Genomic DNA, 18754 nt, shown 5'->3' with positions numbered 1-18754 from the left:
ATCTTTAATAAATAAATTAAAAAAACAAAAACAACAACAACAAAAATATACAGAATGAACACAGAAATGACGGTGAGCAAATACAGATGATGTCTGATTAAGGTATGGTGCTCAATTAATAATATTACACAGTCTCAATTTCCTGCCTTGTTTTGTTTTTCGGCACTGGGTTGTGAACCAGAAGCCTGGCAGTGCCTTGCTAGACAAGTACTATACCATAAACCTACATCCTTAGTCCTTTAAAAAATATTTGTGTTTTGATTCAGGGTCTTGTGAAGTTGCCCAGGCTTGTCTTGAATCTGTCATTCTTATGTCCCAGTCTCCTGAAGAACTGGGATACCAGTGATGTACCCCCATTCCCAGTTTGATTTCCACCTTTCCAGATTATTCTGTTAACTGTGTAAGATGCTACAACTGGGGAAAAGTGGCAAAGTATACAGAGGCCACCTCTCTACTGTTCTTGTACTCCCTGAGAGTCTGATTATTCTTAAATAAAAGGTCAAATTAGCTATTTGATGCCTATAAAAGAAAACAGTTTCAGTTTAAAGTGTAGGATTTAAGAAGATAGTATAGAGTCCTGCGCTATAAAAGGGTTTTACAGTCAAACAAGCTTACCAATTGCATTTTCTCTGGCTTCTTAAAATTTGATGTTATATATCCTAATGCCTTTGCCCGCTCTCGATAAAGTCGAATTGCTTGATCCATGGGAACTCTTAATCGGAACCAGTATTCTACTGTGCCAAAATTTGGGATGTCTCCTTTAGTTCCTACAGATAATCAATGCATGACTTACTGTTAAAACAGTCACATAAATGAAAATATACATGAATAAAATACACCAATGGTATTATATATTAAAGGCATAAACTTTATACAGAGTAAAATAATATGACTTGCACAAATAATGTTTGATTGGGAAATAACAGAGATGAAGAAAAGTTACATCTGGAATATGAGTTTCACTGCATGTTAAATATTAAAGAGCCATATCAAACTATGATTGAGCTATTTCAACTGGTTATCATTTCAATCTTGCATATAAAGAAAAATCCAAACAGTGAATCGGATACTACACAGATTCTTCTGGATACTGTGGCATTTTTCCTTAAACAAGTTGGACTCAATCTAGCCTGACATTTACAATATACAACCTCACAATTATAAATATGGCATTCCATATTATGATTCAACTTTGGAGGGATCTTTGGCATCCCTCCACTTCTTCGTTGGACCACAAGCATATGGAAGAGGTCATATGCCAAATAACAGCATAACTGTCAATGTGCCCTTGTATGGTACTCCCTGTGTGCACTCCACTAGGCAGCCTCTCCTTCTCTACCATGACCTTGCTCCGTGGAAGATTTCACAGCTCTAAGCTTCCATTGCAGAGCTCATGTTCTTAATACTGCACTGACCACTTCAGTCTGTCTGTTCACAAGCGTGCAGTATGTATACCACACAAGTTTCTTAAGGGCAAAGACAGTAGCTGCCTTCAAAATACTTCTTCCCAAGGGACTGGTACATATGGATTCTAAATAATTGTCAAAAAGAAAATTCTGTAACTTTTTCTGAATGTTACCATAGTATTTAAGTATATTATGTTTATTTCGTCAATTTTTTTTCTTACAAATGGGCATCACCGTCAATACTGAAAAAGATTTAATATCAGTCACTATTTTAAAAGCCCCCAAAGAAGAGAATTACTACAGACATATTTACTTGTAATATACATTAAGTATCTTTGGATGGACCTGTAGTCTTTGGTGAACAGCCAGGGTTGCTGATGACAGAAGTGGGGAAAAGGTATTTAAATCTCTTGATTTCTGAGCCAGGAATCTATTATCTAAGCAAGAGTCAATCACAAAGTAAAAGCTCTATCCAGACTCTACATTGCTCTCCTTCTCCTTAAGAGGCCTCAGCTTCTGAGGACCACAAACTCAAGTTTTCCTGGGTGTTCCTTCTTCCTGGCCCCCACTTCAGGAGATTGCCAACACTCAGGCATTAGTCACCTTCTCTTCCATTGTCTGCTTTATTCCCTCACTGACCCACATTCAACTGATCAGCAAATATGCTCCCCCCACCCCAGACAGTTTGTCTAGCTGGGACTGACCTCAAGCTCACTATGACCTTGGACTTCTGATCCTCCTGCTTCTAGCTCCCAAGTACTGTGGTTACAGACCTGCACCATGAGATAGGAGTCAAACCTAGGGCTTTGTGCATGCTGTGCAAGCACTTACCAACTGAGCTATACCCCCAGCCCAGCAAATCTTCATGGAAAGACTAAAGGACAGACAGGTTCAAGTTAATAAACATATAACTACTTTTCTTACCACCCTTCCCTGCCGAATAAAGTAAGGTCAAATATGATTTAAAACATTATCTTATTAATTTTTCTTTAGTGAGCACACAAAGTAATGGTGTTTCGTTGTGACATTTTCTTATGTATATACTGCTATACTTTGATTGTACCTTCACTCCCCTTGCTTCTCCACAACCCTGGCCGCCTTCCCCCAAACTGCCCCCTTGGCTTTCATGCACATCTATTCCATGACCCTCCTGTATGCCCACATCTCATCTTCTACTTTCATGACATATAAACATGTACATACACACCTGGACATGTTTAAGCATCAATTTCTCATGCGATAATAAACAATAGGTCTTCCTAATTTGGCTTATTTCTCTTAGCATAATGATCTCCAGCTCCATTAATTTTCCTATATTACTATAATGTTACCCTACGGCTGAATGGAATTCCACTGTGTATGTGTATGTTTCCTTATTGCTTCTGAGGCTGGCTCCAGGTCTTGTCTGTTGTGAACAGTGCCGCCGTTAGTACTAATGAAGGAAGCTCCTTCCGTCCTGTGGATTCTTAGCTCCGGTCTCCAGTCAAAGAGTTCTGGAGCACTGTGGTCACTCATGCATGCCTATCGCCTTTTCTTTATTCCTATTTAAATGTATGAAATGTGTTTCCTTGACCTTGTCCTTACCCCTGATACTCTCTCTTGATTAGCTGAGTCTAGTCTGTTAGTGCCACTTTGCACTGTAGTTTTTTAAAATTTTCATTCACTCAAGTTTTCACATTAACACTCCCTCTGTCTTAATATCCTTGCAGGATTTTTTAAAATCCATTTTTCTGACTTTCCTCTCAGTGCTGCTGATTTTCTCCCAGGTCCTAATCGAGTGCGTTTTCCTGTCTGTGTATCTTCTTTAAGGCCATTGGGAACTTTATTAGTCATATCTTCACCTGCCCTTTCAATGACTTCAGTGTGTCAGAGTTCAGCAGTTAAGGTGTTATAATTTTTGAGGAGTCAATGCTTCTTGCATTTTCATGTTTCTTGTATTGTGATTTGTGCTTCTATCTGCTTGGATATTGATCTCAGTTTTATCTGAGGATTTCCTTACTGATCCGCCTACACTTGAGGGCCTACTGAGAAAAAGCAAACAGTACATCCAGGCGTGGTACGAGACACCCCTAAATCACTCACAGCCCACTAGCATCCACCAGTGACCATGCAGATGGAGAGCGGCTGTGCAGTGTGCTATAAAGTTAAACAGTAGCATTTAAAACTTTATTGATTTTTATTTCATATGCACTTTGTTTTGCCTTCATGTATGTCTGTGTGAGGGTGTTGACAGTTACAGGCAGCTGCGTTACAGACAGTTGTGAGTTGCTATGTGTGTGCTGGGAACTGAACCCAGGTTCTCTGGAAGAGCAATCAGTGTTCTTAACCACTGAGTCATCTCTCCGGCCCAACCTAAACATTATTTAGGGTAAATGTGGAAATAGAAACAATAAATGAATTAGATAAAAGAAGGATGTAGAAAACGGGTAAACAAAGAGATCAGAGTTAAATAAAAGGAAAAAGAAGAGTCTAGGAAGAATGCTGTGGTATAGAGAGAAAAAACAAGAGATAGAAATAACAACAATAAACAAAAAGGAGATTCCCCTCCCAAACACGAAGCCTTGAAAACATTAGAAAAATATAAGAATAAGACTAATAGAAAACCCTAAACCAGTAAGATCAAGTAAAAATTCTACTAAGAGTATAGTGGGAGGAGAAGGCGAAACAAAGTTAGCGATGAATGAGAAAGCCATAGAAAAAGCTACTACTTTATAAGGAAACTAAGGCATTACGCAGACTCTGAACAGAAGAACCCTAAATACTACTCCCAGAAGCCATGCTTTTTTGTGTTTTGTCTTTAAACACCAAAGTTTCAGTGCCATTTGCAGATCACATCTCTCTGAGTGGTTGTCAGGAGAGCCTCAGGAGCTCTGAAAACAACAGGGGCTATTGCCATTGCTCCTGCCCACAGAACCACATGGGAAGACTGTTGGTGATGACACCACACACTTCAGATATGGGTCACAGGACAATCAACCTGGAACTAAACTGGACGCTTCCCTCTGATGGCTGGCTTTCATAGTGCCAGAAAGCGCTGTGGCTGCTAGGAAAGAAAAACCCTTACTGGTCATACATAGCGTGGACCTTACAAGCTATAGTATCAAGCAGTCAGGCAAGAAATGCCTACTGGTGGAACAGTACCATGACTGGTTTGGGGTAACCAATTGCTATCTGGATGGATGTGGGGACTGCCCCATGGGAGGGAATACATACTTGGTACTATGAACAGGGTCAGAAGCATATGGCTGGTAAGATCATCCAGGTCTCGGGTGGACGGAGGTCTACAACTGTTGTTTTACTAATGAACATACGACAAGCTGTCCTCTAACGGTGTCACGTTTATGTCCATAGACCAGTGTTACTCTCAGCTTTGGGCAGAGAAATTCCTTTCGCAGCAGTTCATGCAGAGCCCTAATTGGCCAGAGAGCTAGAAATATGTGACTGTTGAGTGCTCAGTCCTAAACTGGACATCTATATGCCCCCCCCAGACCCATAGAACATTTGCAGAAAAGGGGGCAGAAAGACCATAAGAACCAGGTGATAGGGGAGCTACTATAAAACAATTCTGGATATAGTAAGGCCATTTCAAAGGTGAACACTCAGCAGCTGTGGGTACCTTGCACCAGACATGAACAACATTTCGTCGTGGATGGCGGGAGGGTGGGAGTGGGTTTGGCTCATGAGGCCCCACTCTCTCCTGAGGAGCTACTGCCAGTTAATGGTTACCAGGGGAAGAGGTAACATCTCTTTAGCAGTATAGAGATTAGTACAGTGTCCATAATCCAGGTAACAGCCCTGTACTCGTGCTCAACCAAGCCGCCCTAACTAAATAGGGCGAAGAGATGGGAAGAGATGGTGAGGGAGGAGGATGCGTAGGGAAGAAGAGTGTTAGTACGAGCAGCAGGGAGGGAGTACACACAGTGTACTTATGCTTTCCAAGTCTAGAACTGCTAGGTAAATTAAAAGCAATAAATTAAAAAGTATTTTGGAAGAAAAGTGGAAACATAAAAGAAAAAAGAATTTTAGAAAATTTTATAAAATAGACTGACCAATATGGAAAATTATGTACAAACAGACAAATATAGAAAATAGAATAAATAAAACCATAACTTTTCAGTATTATGAAATGAAAACACCATTATTGCAAGTGTATTAAAAAGAAAAACATGGAAGTACAGGGGAAATTTTTTGTTTATTTTTCAAGACTGGGTTTTTCTGTGTAGCCCTGGCTATTGTGGAACTCACTTTGTAGACCAGGCTGGCCTCAAACTCGGAGATTCTCCTGTCTCTGCCTCCTGAGTGCTGGGCTTAAAGGTGTACACCACAGCCAAGCCAAGAAATTTTTTAAAAAAGGAACAAACAAGAGGTTAGACTGACTTCTTTGGAGTTTCTGATAATAGGAGATGATTTCAGTGCTGTGCATAGATGTAGGGGGAGAGTTATGAACTCTTATCTCTTCTGGGATCTGTGCTGGTGGGGAATCTGTATCGGACAAGTGTCTGATGTCTGCCAAAGCCTTTTCACTTTAGTGGTTACTCTTCTTTACATACCACAAGCTTCTTCTGGCTCACTGAGCTTTACAGTTGGTGGACTGGGCAGCTTTACTATATATACATATATACTATATATCTATAGTATATATATACATATATATACACATTACATCTATATGTATGTGTGCGCTCACTTATCTTCTCCTCTAGGCTTAGGCGTTGTCTGCCTTATTTACCATTTACCACTAACTAGTATTCCTACAACTCATTGTTGACATATCTTCAGAAGCATTTGAAGAATGTAGTACAATGAACATTTTAATTAATCAAGAGTATCAATATCAAAATAAACATTTGACTTCCTAAAGTTTAATGGCTATTTATAAAGATCGTAAGTATTAATAGCTATTTTGCACCATCATTCATGATATTAAAGATCAATCACTTGTAAGCAAAGATCTGTCCCTATCCAAAATGCCCTTAATGCATAAGATAGGAAACAAATTAGGGGCTGGAGAAATGGCTCAATAGTTAGGAGCAGTGGGTGCTCCTCTAGAGGACCCAGGTTCAATTCCCAGAACCTGCATGGCAAACTGTCTGTAACTCCAGTTCCAGGGGAGCCATGGCACCAAGCATGCATGTCGTACACACACACACAAAGATGCAGAATAACTGTACACATAAAATAAATCTTTAAAAATAAAGATACACATGAAGAATGCCAGTGAACACATAAGCCAACCTAGTGGTTCAAATATCCAAAGATCACAAACTGTACTTACCAACTAAACTTGCTGTGCAAAATATTCGGCCGCTTTTTTCTAGAATCTCATGGAATCTCAACTGACAAGCTGCAATTGTTTCGTAATCTGTGCTGTAGGCTTGATGGAGCTCCAGAGTGACAGTGTTCTTCTGAATATACTGCAAAAATAAGTCGTTTACGTGGACAAGATACTGAGAAGTGAAGTTATATTCTGGGTGAAGGCCTCGAACAATGGGAGTGGTCTGCAGTTCAAAGTCATAGAAAGCATAGGTACAGAAAGTGACAGGCTCTTTGTCACCAGATGCCTGCAGGGCTTCAGGAGAAAAGGTGACTTTATTGATGTGGATTTCAAACAGGTTTTCTCCTCGTTCCAGGTGGATGGTTTCATCAAATTCATCAACAGAGTCATCTGGCATGATTTCTGCTTTAAATTTGTACTGCTTAGTACCGTAGGCGATGTCCTTTAACTGGGCTGCAAGGGAAGGCAAAGTTTAGACATGTCAACATGCCCACATGTGCAGATGCACGCTAGTTTCCGAGGCAGCTGGATGTCTGCAGCTTTCAGCAATATTCTTCACCTTAAAGTCTATAACTGTACTCCTATTTTCTTCAAATAATGCTCATTAACAACAAAAATCCCTCAAGACTTGCTTTGACACCAGCCATTAAACAACAAAATTACAACTTCAAAATATATGCAGCTCTAATTCATCAATTTACAATTAAAAGAATAAAAATGAAAACAATTATACCTTCAGTTGTAAGATAGCCTTAGCAGAAAGAGGAAGAAGAAAGGGTAGGTGACAACTGAGGTCACTATTCAGATGCCATGCGCTCCTCTAGCTTTGCTGTATCCTACAGAGTAGACCTCTTTTGTCCCCAATACCATCTCTTTAGCTTAATAGGATACATCTGCTCCTCCTTGTGGGGAGGTAATGGATATGCCCTACATCTCAATTATGGTGATAGTTTTACAGTTATACACACAGGCCTAAACTAAACTAACTTATACTTTAAACCCTCAGTTAAAATTGTATCAGTTATACTTTATAATGCTGTTTTTTCAAGGTTATGCATCTTTCTAAATGCACAGCTTCCCCCTAACATTTCCAGAAGGAATAAAATGTGTCTCCATGCCCTCTAAGACACTCCTGCACAAGGTCTGCCTTAGACCCCTGTGAAAGTACCCTTCAAAAGGTCACCAGGAGCCAGTTCAGCTCTAGACTGGGCAGTGTCTGACCTTCTGTTATTTCTTTTCTTTGTTTTAGGGTAATGAACACTCTCCTTTTACTATTACTCTAAAAAAAAAAAAAACAAACCAAAACAAACAAAAAAAAACTATTACTCTATCTTGACTTCCATGTCAGTGCCCCCCCCCCCCATGTCTCTTTTCATCCTACAGGTCTTTCTCTGCGAGTTTGCTGGTTTCTACATTGATAAGCAGTAGTCTCTTTGATGTCCACTGTCTTCAGTACTTGAGTAGTCTATCTCATCAGTAACTTTATACTCTTAAAAGTTATTGGGGATCTGAAAAATCTTTTGATAACTACTGATAACTATTTATACTTACTGTTATTGATCATACTGAAAAGAAAAAATGTCTTTTTACATGTAACAATAACCTATTATATGTTAAAATAAATCATAGCATTTATTTTTTCAAAGTTATAATTTCCTTAAAAGTAAGGAGAGTAGCATTCTTTTAATCCTTTCAAATTTTTTAAAAAAACATTTTTATAAATGTCTTCCTGGTCTGACTTAATAGCAAAGAATATGGAATATGGATCTGTAGTTGGGTCTAATCTATTGTGATGTCATACATCATATAGCCTCCGGAAACTCCATTATAAACTTGTAAGAGAATAAAAATGATAAATGCAAATAACATATTATTATAAAACTAGTTTTATCAGTGCAGACTTCTACAGCAGTTTAGGTTGAAAACCTGGGGGTACTTTGAGAACTTCTTGTTTATGAAGAAGAACTAACTAAATGCCTTTATTTGACTGAACAAAAAAAACTTTCCAGAAGTCAAAGATCATTGTGTACCTTTTGTTCCATGCAGTACTCAATAAAAGTTTGTTTCATGGAATCGTACTGATTAAAAAGGAGGTCACTAAGTGAAGATTCTTTATTCAAGTCTTTGCAAGCCTTTACTGGCATGCTTTTTTTTGTCCCCTGTACTCAACAATTCATTCCATAAACACAATCAAAGCCTCTAAGGCATCATAAACAAACAGTAGACAGCAAGAATACAGATGGGGAAACCTGAAGCACTGCTGCTGAGGAGCTCCTACAACCTAGACCAGAGTCGAAGTCTGTATTTTCCTGGAAAGAAGGTGTGCCAATAAAATGCAGACAGCATTGTCTTAATCCACTTCTAATGCTATCACAGACTGTATGTGCCCAGGTAATTCATAAAGAAAAAGATTGCTTGTTTTCTTTCTTTTCTTGGTGTTGGAGATTGAACTCAGGGTTCTGTGAGGCTCAGCATGTATTCTACTGCAGAGCTACACTGCCATATAAGAGACTTAGCTCTTATACTTATTTGTAAAGGCTGGGAAGCTCAAGATGAAGGTTCTGTATCTAGCAAGGCCTTTCTCACTATGCTATACCAAGGGAGAAGGGGCCACATTCACTTACAGTAAACCCACGCTTGTAATAATGAACCTGCTTCCATGGTAATGGCATTGATCCATTCTTGAGAGCAGAGTCAAATGACTAAACTACTTCTTAAACATTCTGTCCCTCAATATGATTGCATTTGGGGTTAAGTTTCCAATGCAGAAACTCTAGGGAAGATATTTGTAGGCAGATACTACTTGTTCTTTTCCTGGCCGCCCAGACCCAAAATAATCACACAAAAACTATATTATTACAACACTTCTTGGCCTTTTACCTCACACTTCTTATTGGCTAGCTCTTATATCTTAAATTAACCCATTTCTATTAATCTGTGTATCACCACATGGTTGTGGCCTACCAGTAATGTTCCATCTGGTGTCTGCTGTCTGTCTCCTGCTGCGGCTACATGGCTTCTCCCTGACTCCACCTACTCTCTCTTCCTCTATCTGCTTAGAATTTCTGCCTTGCCCTATTCTGTGCTATAATAGGCCCAAAGAAGTTTCTTTATTAACCAAATGTATTCACAGCATACAGAGGGAAATCCCACATCACCTCCCCTTTTCTGTCTAAATAAAAAGGAAGGTTTTCACTCTAACCTAGTAAAGTTACATATAATAAAACAGGTATCAAGCAAGAATTACAGTTATAATATTTATATCTACTTTCTCTTTTATTATAACTAAGGAAAACTATAATTATAACTAATATTTCACAGCATACAGAGGGAAATCCCACATCAGACATTCATACCATAGCAGGTATCAGTGAAACAATGGCAATATAATACACAATATAATGTTCTATCTACAGAACATACAGATTTCACAGAAGATATGGGTCCATCACATACACACACACAGACTCCACCCTAGGACATACAGATTTCACAGAAGATATGGGGCCATCACATACATACACGAGTGCACATGCATGTGCACGTGTGCACACGTGCGCGCACACACACAGACACACACGCTCTACCCTAAGAATAAGAAAAATCATCCTAGATGTGAAGTGGGACAAGTGGCAGAGAGAAGCGGAGGGTTGTTGTGACTTCTAGCTGGGGAAGTGCATAAAGTTTCCACTGCCACTTGAGATACAAAGTACACAAACAGCTGGAGGCAGTACGGTACCTTCTGTGTTCATATACATTCTTAAGATAGGATCTCTCTAGATAGCCCAGGCTGACCATGAATCATCATGGTGGGCAAGCTGGCTTTGAATCTGTATTCCTCCCACTTTATCCCCTGGAAAACTGGGATTCCACGCATGTACTGCCACACAGAGCTCTCTTAGATAATGTCTGTATTTGCTAAAGTTGGAAAATCACTGTGAGGGCATTTCAGGTAAAGGGATGGTGGTTGACTCAATCAGAGCCATTTCCTGGCATGCTAAGCGCCAAGTTAGATTTTGAAAAACAGAAGGGTATTATCTTGATGTCAAGGAAGAAAAGAAGTTTAGGCAGAAAAAACATCAGGAACAAAAGCTGGTGCTGGGAATGAGCAAAGTGAAATCTGATAAAGAGTGGGCACTTAGAACTGGCTAAGGTGCTCATGCTGCTAGAGGGAAAATCACAAAGGTGTGTGAGACTTGAGTCTGTGACATTTTATGACCACTTTGAAATCTTGATCACCATACTGAATGTGAAAGCGGCCAATTGTTGAAAATTCCTACTAAAAATTCTTCAGTAGAAGAGAATAAGATGAAATAGTCATTTGGTAACTTATTCCAGCTTCAAACTTGGAAAAAAACAGAGCAAGGGTTTGGACAGCATTCTCAACTGCCATAAAACTGTGCACACTGTACCTTCAAGCTTCTGGATGCGTGCAGTCCGGATATCAAGAAGATGAACATATTGTTCCACTTTGAGTTCGTAATCTTGCTGCAAATTTTCCATCTTCTGAGTCACCGCCTCAACTTCCATCTAAAAATAAAAGACAGCAAGGTCCACTACTTATGATTATCCTATTTGCATCTGTCAAAGCGACTTTGAGCCAAGCATTTGAAGATGGAGCTGTAAAACCACCATGCTAGGATTCAAACGTTTCCTAGATGGAACTCAAGGCTACCACGTTAGGAATCAAGTACTTCTAGTTGGAGTCTTCAAAGCCAGGATGACTTTAACACCCTCTGGATGGCTGGCAGGAGCTCTAAATCATGGCGCCCTCCTGTCACAAAGCTCCCTTTTTTGCAGCCAAATGTCCATACTATTGAAAGCTGACATGGACAGCTGTGACGGGGCTTTTGGACAGTCACTACGACTCACTGCAGATGACAGGGACACTAGTAGAGGTGAGGTTACTGCCACCAGGAACTTCCCTAAGCCCCACTCTAGTCACAGGGCTGAATTACAGTAATGTACTAATACTCAGTAAAGGCTACAACAGATAATAAAAGAGGGTAATACGAAAGCTTCTCTGAAAAGACAATCATCAGGAGAGTATCACAGAAAATACACCGTCTTGATTTAGTGTCTGACAGTACCTGATAGTCTTTATTGATTTTATGTTGCATAATTAGCATATTTCTTGTCTTTTCAAGTTCTTGTACTGTTTCTGCATGACTTGCTTGAAGTTCTTTCATGGAATGTTCTAGATCTTTATTAAGTTTGTTGTCCACTTTTTCTAAAAATGAAAGGTCTCCATTCTTTTGTTCTTTCTGAGCCTAAAGTAAAACCAAAAGTTTAAATTGCAACAAGAATTTGCAGAATGTGGCCGTGTGAATTAATGTGATCCATCAAGAAACACTTTAATTGAATTCACGCACTTCCATTTTTCTACTAGAAACAAAGCATTGCTAATATATACATTTGCATATATATTTAAAACAATTACAGTGAAACAAAAATAATTGATCAACTTTATAACAAAAAATGAAATCACAAACATTTATTTTTCATCTTATCAAAATGTATACTATGATATAAACATAAAAAGTATACTTGTAGATAACAGTATCTCAAAACTAAATAATATCTTTGTGTTATATTTATGGTTCAACACCTTGTTTAAGAAGGCCAGCTTGGTTTTACAGTGGGTCAGATAAAAATAAATTGTCTTTTGTAGTCAATTTAAAGTAGGGCTTTAAATAAGAGTGCTGAGCTCAATGTTAATGTGACTTTGGTGTCACTATGAAATATGCATATGCTGTAACTAAATGTCATCTAACCATTTCCCGAATATTAGTACACCATTGTGCTCTCTCTCCATCACTTCCCCCTCCCCCCGAGACATGCATGTACTAAGATGCAATGAGTTTTAGAACATGCACAAATAATTCACTCTCTAATTATGGTTTATAGACAAAGGTCATCATTATATGGAAACAGGGAGCCATGGACTCGATGGCTCATTTTGAAAATGCTACCTTTATAAGCAGGAGCGCCTCACTCAGGTCATCAGCATCGATATCACTCTCCTGTGAGAAAGAAAGTCAAAGCCCACAGTGAGGGGTTAGCTTCCAGCACAGATTCCCATGAGACTGACTGACTACAGCACTAGGAACCCGGAGGTCATGAATTTAAGAAACTTAGTACTCAGGATATTTCAGCTACTCAGAACAGCCCCACAGAACATAAACAACATTAGGTATGCTAGCTAATAAACCAAAGGACACATCTATGTTTCTTGCTTTGCTGTGCACTGTTTCTTTCTGTGCTTCACACACACATACACACACAGACACACACACACACACACACACTGAAGAAGGGAAACAGTCACCTGGTTGAAAAACCTCATGCGGCTTTTCAGCTCATCCAGCTGCTGCCTCTGCTGCAGACACTGCAGCTGGAGCTCTCTGTTCTCTTGCATGAGCTTCTCATTTTGGTCTTAAAAACAAAGTCACCACGATTAGAAAGGTAAGTGAGAACTGTGTTGAAGAACACCTTTAAACAAATTTAAATTTAGCTACACACACACACCAAGCTGGCTCTAGTGCCATTCAGGCCAGAGGAGACAGGAGCCTGCCCCTTAGATGAAGGCAGCAATGGCCGAGGACCCAATGGACACCATCATGTGCCTGCCACATGACTCACTCGCTTATCACAAACTTAAGACTTCAGTTCCCAGCATGAATACAAGGAAACTGCGGTTTCTGGAACTTCAAAGGAACATTCTACTTAAAATGCCTAAGAATATACGTTTCTAAATATATGATTTTTACTTACTTATTAAGGGTCCTGAAAGACATGCAAAAAAAATTTTGCTTTTTAGTGTTCTGATTGACTTCTTTGAATTTTCTTTTCCTCACTTAGCATAAAGTCTTTGTATTAAAACAAGATCATTTATTTTATAAACTCTAAATTCACAACTTAATCAGCCATATCCTTAACAAATCTGTTCCAACAGGAGAGATTTTGAAGCAGCACCAATGATAACTCAACTGTATTCTGAGCTCACGGTTCCTGCCATCAGTAGGACATGGGCTAGAAAGATGGCTCAGCAGTTACAAGCTGTGGCGGTTTTTCCAGAGGATCTGGGTTCAATTTTCAGCCACCCCTCATGGCACCTTATAACCACTTGTAACTCCATTTCAAGGGAATCTGGTACCCTCTTCTGGCCTCTGCAGGCACTGCATGCACATGGTATATAGAAACTCATGCAGGCAAAAACACGTAGACACATTAAACAGAAAAGTCACTGACGGCCACAGGCACGTGCACTGCATCTTTAGCACTGTGTTCCTAAGTGTACTCCCACGATCTTCACTGTGGTAGGCAGTTACTCTGCTTTGCTGACTCCTGGTGGACTACTTCTAGACCATGCCATCCAGAGTGGGTCTCTCAATTTCTTTTTGATCTCAATTTTTGTTTATTCAAATAAATTCAATTCAAGTTGTACATTTTCTTTCCTTTTATTAATAAAAAAATAAGTAACACATTTGCCAAGAATTCTTCCCATGAATGCATCTGCAGTCTGACTGGATGTTATATAGAAATATGTCTCTGCCTTTTTTGAAGGCTTTGTTTTCCCAAGCTATAAATACTTCACACAGTAAAAATGTTAAATTACACAGTTAAGAGGAAATGGACTAAATTTGGTAAGACTTTAATATCATATAGTTCCTGGAAATCCTCAGGTATATAAAGATACAGAGGTACTTTATTAAATACACAAACACTTCTATTATATGGATATAAAGGTAAAGGTTATTGTATATTATTGTATGGTATAAATTGCTTAAATTCAGTAAACTAAAGGAATTTCAAAGTGTGAAAAACACCTCAAAAGTTTGAAGGTATAGGCCAAGCACTCGTCTCTCAACTAAAAATTGGCATTAATTATCATTATGAATTCTTACAAAATAAACTTTTGTGGGGGGATACAATGGTAATGTGGCATTCCTTGTACTGATCCAGTTAAAACAACTAGAAGACAGAGGGACTATGACAGAGAATAACAAAATACCAACGAATGGTATACTGACAGACTAAGAAAAATAACAACAAAAACCGTAACTAAGAGAGAGGGGAACCCTAGGTGCTGATAAGTGCATTCACTCTGTGGTCTGCACAAGCAGGAACTCTGAGACATAATTAAGGTTCAAAGGCAGCAGCTCTCTACTTGGGGGTTGAACTTCACAGGGGTCAACTAAGACCATTGGAAAACAGAGATATTTACATTATGACTCATGACAGTAGCAAAATTATAGTTATGAAGTACCAACAAAAACAGTTACAAAGTAGCAACGAAAAGAATTTTATGGTTCACAACAACATGAGGAACTGTACTAGAGGGTCGCAGCATTAGGAAGGTTGGGAACCGCTGTCCATTGGCACACTACTCCTTCTTAGCATGGACACACTGTACACTGTGATCTTTCCTATGCTCTAGTTTTTTTTTTTTAATCCTTTCAATTCTGTACAGCTATGAATATATCAGGAGATACAAATAAAATTATACGAGCATTTCCATCCTTTTACTCTTTTTTTGTTTTGACAGCTATGTCCCCATTCACTGATATTTTAAAGATAGAATGCCATTTGTGGAAGAATGACTCAATGAAGAAACACCATTGAGCACTGCTGACCTCTTTACAGAATTTATGTAGAATTATACACTAGAGCCTTTCTTTATCAAGCTGCTTATTTAGAATATGTTTTGGGTCCTTAAGAAGTACCAAAATGGCTATAGTTCAAAGAGGAAGCAGGCTTTCTGAATTATAATATGAAAAATCAAAACACTCTGCAAGAGATGAAAAACAACCGTCTTACCTTCTGATTTGACAAAAAGCAGGTTAAGTTAAACAGCATTTTATTCAAATGAGATACCATTTTACTCTTTAAACTTACATTCTTCCAGCACGCCATTAATAACAGTGCAGAGAACAATTCAACTAAACAATTTTCAGAGCTCCTTTGTGCTAATATCTTCAGCTGTGATCAATATAACCATATGCATTATGCTGAATTATGCATTTCAGCTAAAGATAGAAAGGAACGTTCAAAAGCAAGCCCTTAAACACATGCAGTTAATTTAAGCATTAACCAAATGCAAACTGCATTTACATACCCTTCCCCACATATTCACACAGTCTGAAACTAATTTGTACCTTGAATAAAGAGGTGAATATTCTCTAAAAATAACTTGCCGGTTAGATGAATGACTACAAGAAGCCAGGGAAGCATCTTCGGCAAGGGACACTTGATACAAGAGAAGGCAAATGTGTGAGCAGAGTTCACATTCAAATTAAACCATCTCAGAATCTGTACCACGAAAGGAACTTTCATCATATTCAAAGACTTCCTTAAATAGATAATTACAAATTTTTTGTTTATTTCCCCAAAATAATTAAAATCTAAAATATTTTTCTTAATATTATTTTAACTTATTTTCTTTGATTCATTTGAATATTTTTATAAAGACTTAAATTCTTAGATTTGTAAATTTAAACCCTTCAAAGAAAATAACTGGAAAATCACAGATCTAGCAACTTTTACTTAGAAAATAATTATATTAATGTGTTAAGGAGGGTTTTCATGTCAGAAGATGTGGCCTATGATGTTAAAAATTACTTCCTGAATATGTATCATAAGCAACTGCAGAGTCATCTTCAGGATATCTTATACTGAGAAACTGTAAGAGGCACTGTCAACGACGGTGACATGGGTTTAAATTTCTACCAGAATATTGACTCAAAATTCAGTGACTAAAAGGGCATATTATAAGACTAAATCCATACATACACCAACACAAGAACCGTAAGTATCAGTAAGATTGACTTGAGAGCTGCAACAGGGCCTAGGCCTCTTTCATGTGTTCATGCATTACTTTCAATATTCAGAAAATCCTTAAAGGGAAGAACCAGCAAAGAAGATGGGGGTGGACTAGGCAAATTAGAGTATCTGAGCAACTACAATACTTAATAATAAGAGTTCTCCAAATAAGTTAAAAACAATAGTTTAAAGAGAAATTAAGATTCTACCCTTTGAGAATCAATTCAGATGTGTGGAAGACAAAATGTTAGAATTCTTGATATCTTTAAGAAAATGCAGAAAAAATAGAAATAAAATAGGTTTATTTCATTTCCCTTTCTCTGTAAAATTAATTATGTATTTATTTATTGTGTATGTGGGGGGGATGCGGGGGCCATGGTGTGCGTGAGGTCATAGGACAAGATGCAGAAGGCAGCTCTCTCCTACCACGTGTGACTTGGGGGATCAAACTCAGTTTGTAAGGCTTGGTGGCAGGATGCTTTTACCTGCTGGGCTATCCTGCTGCTCCTTATTTCCCTTGTCATTTAAGAATGTGCAATTTATCTATTTTGGAAAATGGAATGGGGCGACAGGGCACCTCTACTTCATGTATTTACTGAGCAACTATTAAGACGCAGCACCCCAGTAAGACCCAATAGTGACACTAAGAAACCCGCTAAGAAGTCATGTCACCATGTGGTCCCATCAACAGCCTTCTAGAAATACTCACAATTAACATATCAGTCAATTTGAGCACTTGGTAGAAAATATTGACTACTGTGCTTCACTGGAATAAAGACTCCATCGAGTATGTGTTCCTGTTTCAGGCTTGTTGAAATGTAAAAACAGTCTAACCAGTTTTAAGGTGTTACTGCTTATGGATGCACTCTAATTTTAGGAACATTTAAACATGAAAAATTCTCTTCCATTTAGTCAATAAAATGTGACCTTGTGGTAATAGTACAACCAAAAATACATCTTTTCTTACTGAGTCTATATTTGCCTTTTTGTTGTTGTTGTTAACACAGGGTCTTACTATGTAGCCCAAGGGATCTGGAATTTACAATTCTTCTGTCTTGGTCTCCTGAGTGCTATGATTACAGGCATGTGCCACCATGTCTGGCTGTATTAAACTTTTAAAATTCTCATGTAACTGAATTGCAAATGTTCCAAAGGACCAAGCTTATTACTACATTCCTAGGTGTATCTCATGGGTGAAGACACAGGTACCACGCTTGAGTAAAAAAATCTGCCACCCCTGCTTTGTATCTATTTGCACTGGGAATGCATGTGTCTGTGTGCAATACAACAGTCCAGACATCTTTAATTACATTTTATTTCTAGGAGACAAGACCTAATGATTCTGCTTAATGATTATTATTTTAACATCTCACTATTAGATTGTTCAGTTTGGTCTATCAAAACCTGCCAGAAACTATTTCTCTTATTTGTCCCTACTTTGGGTTTTCCCCACTGTATCTGCCACTATCTGAGCCATTACAGAAGTCTCTAGCTACTGTTGGCCTCCATGTCTTATGTGGGCAAGTCTTTGTCTTAGTTGCTGTATCCTCAAAACTTACAACAATGGTGAGCACATACTGGTGCTTAATAAATACTTGTTTTCTGTCAAAGAGAAGTTCAGAATTTAAGGATATTAAATTAATGAAGACAACCTAGATAAAAGTGACTATGAGAAAAAAAAGTTCTTTTGGCATGTATATGTTTGGCTGTATTACACACACACACACACACACACACACACACACACACACACACACACAAGCTGTGTCCCCAGAGGACAGCAGGATGATTGGCAAACAGTAGGTATACAAGAAGTACTGACTGACTCCACAAATAAGCATCAGATGTCTGCAGAAGTAAACAGGTGGTTATTTTGCTGTACCTCTTTCAGTCTTTAATTTGTCAAGGACTTCAGTTTTGTCTGTTAGATCAGATTTTAGGGCAGTTTCGAGTTGAGCGATCTGCACTTTCATCTGCTGCTCCTTTAACTTCCACTGTTCTTCCTGGGCAGCACTGAAGGCACTGCAAAACACACGTGACATGCAGGGAGAGCTGGCAAATCAGCTTCACCCGAAAATAATAAAGAGAAAGCTTTTAGTGGCACGGAGACCACTGTCATCATGTCTTAGGAATTAAGTAAACATATGCTGGTCTGCTGCTGTTGAAACCAAGGCGCCTTGCTCAGGCTGTGGTTAGGGAACATGAAAGAGTTTGTGGGATGAGCAAAGGAACTGGCCTTAATTTAGAGCTC

At 38.6% G+C, this 18754-nt stretch overlaps 1 protein-coding gene across 4 annotated transcripts in view; it reads right to left on the bottom strand.

The window, feature by feature from the left end:
• The window catches only part of Rpgrip1l (RPGRIP1 like), a 101719-nt gene that overhangs the window by 49228 nt on the left and 33737 nt on the right, over window positions 1-18754 (bottom strand). For 3 of the 4 annotated variants that reach the window (XM_057753816.1, XM_057753815.1, XM_057753817.1), the window contains 8 exons: window positions 18386-18525; window positions 13456-13467; window positions 13010-13116; window positions 12654-12704; window positions 11772-11951; window positions 11094-11211; window positions 6682-7134; window positions 616-767 (listed from right to left, as the gene is read on the bottom strand). In XM_057753816.1, the coding sequence (XP_057609799.1) occupies window positions 616-767; window positions 6682-7134; window positions 11094-11211; window positions 11772-11951; window positions 12654-12704; window positions 13010-13116; window positions 13456-13467; window positions 18386-18525 (1213 nt within the window). The remainder of the gene's footprint in view (window positions 1-615; window positions 768-6681; window positions 7135-11093; window positions 11212-11771; window positions 11952-12653; window positions 12705-13009; window positions 13117-13455; window positions 13468-18385; window positions 18526-18754) is intronic. The other variant, XM_057753818.1, reaches the window with a different exon arrangement.

Source organism: Chionomys nivalis, chromosome 21 (assembly GCF_950005125.1).
Source record: "Chionomys nivalis chromosome 21, mChiNiv1.1, whole genome shotgun sequence".
NCBI lineage: Eukaryota > Metazoa > Chordata > Mammalia > Rodentia > Cricetidae > Chionomys > Chionomys nivalis.
The sequence above is the reverse complement of the archived record's forward strand: the minus strand, read 5'-3'. Positions and strand labels throughout refer to the sequence as shown.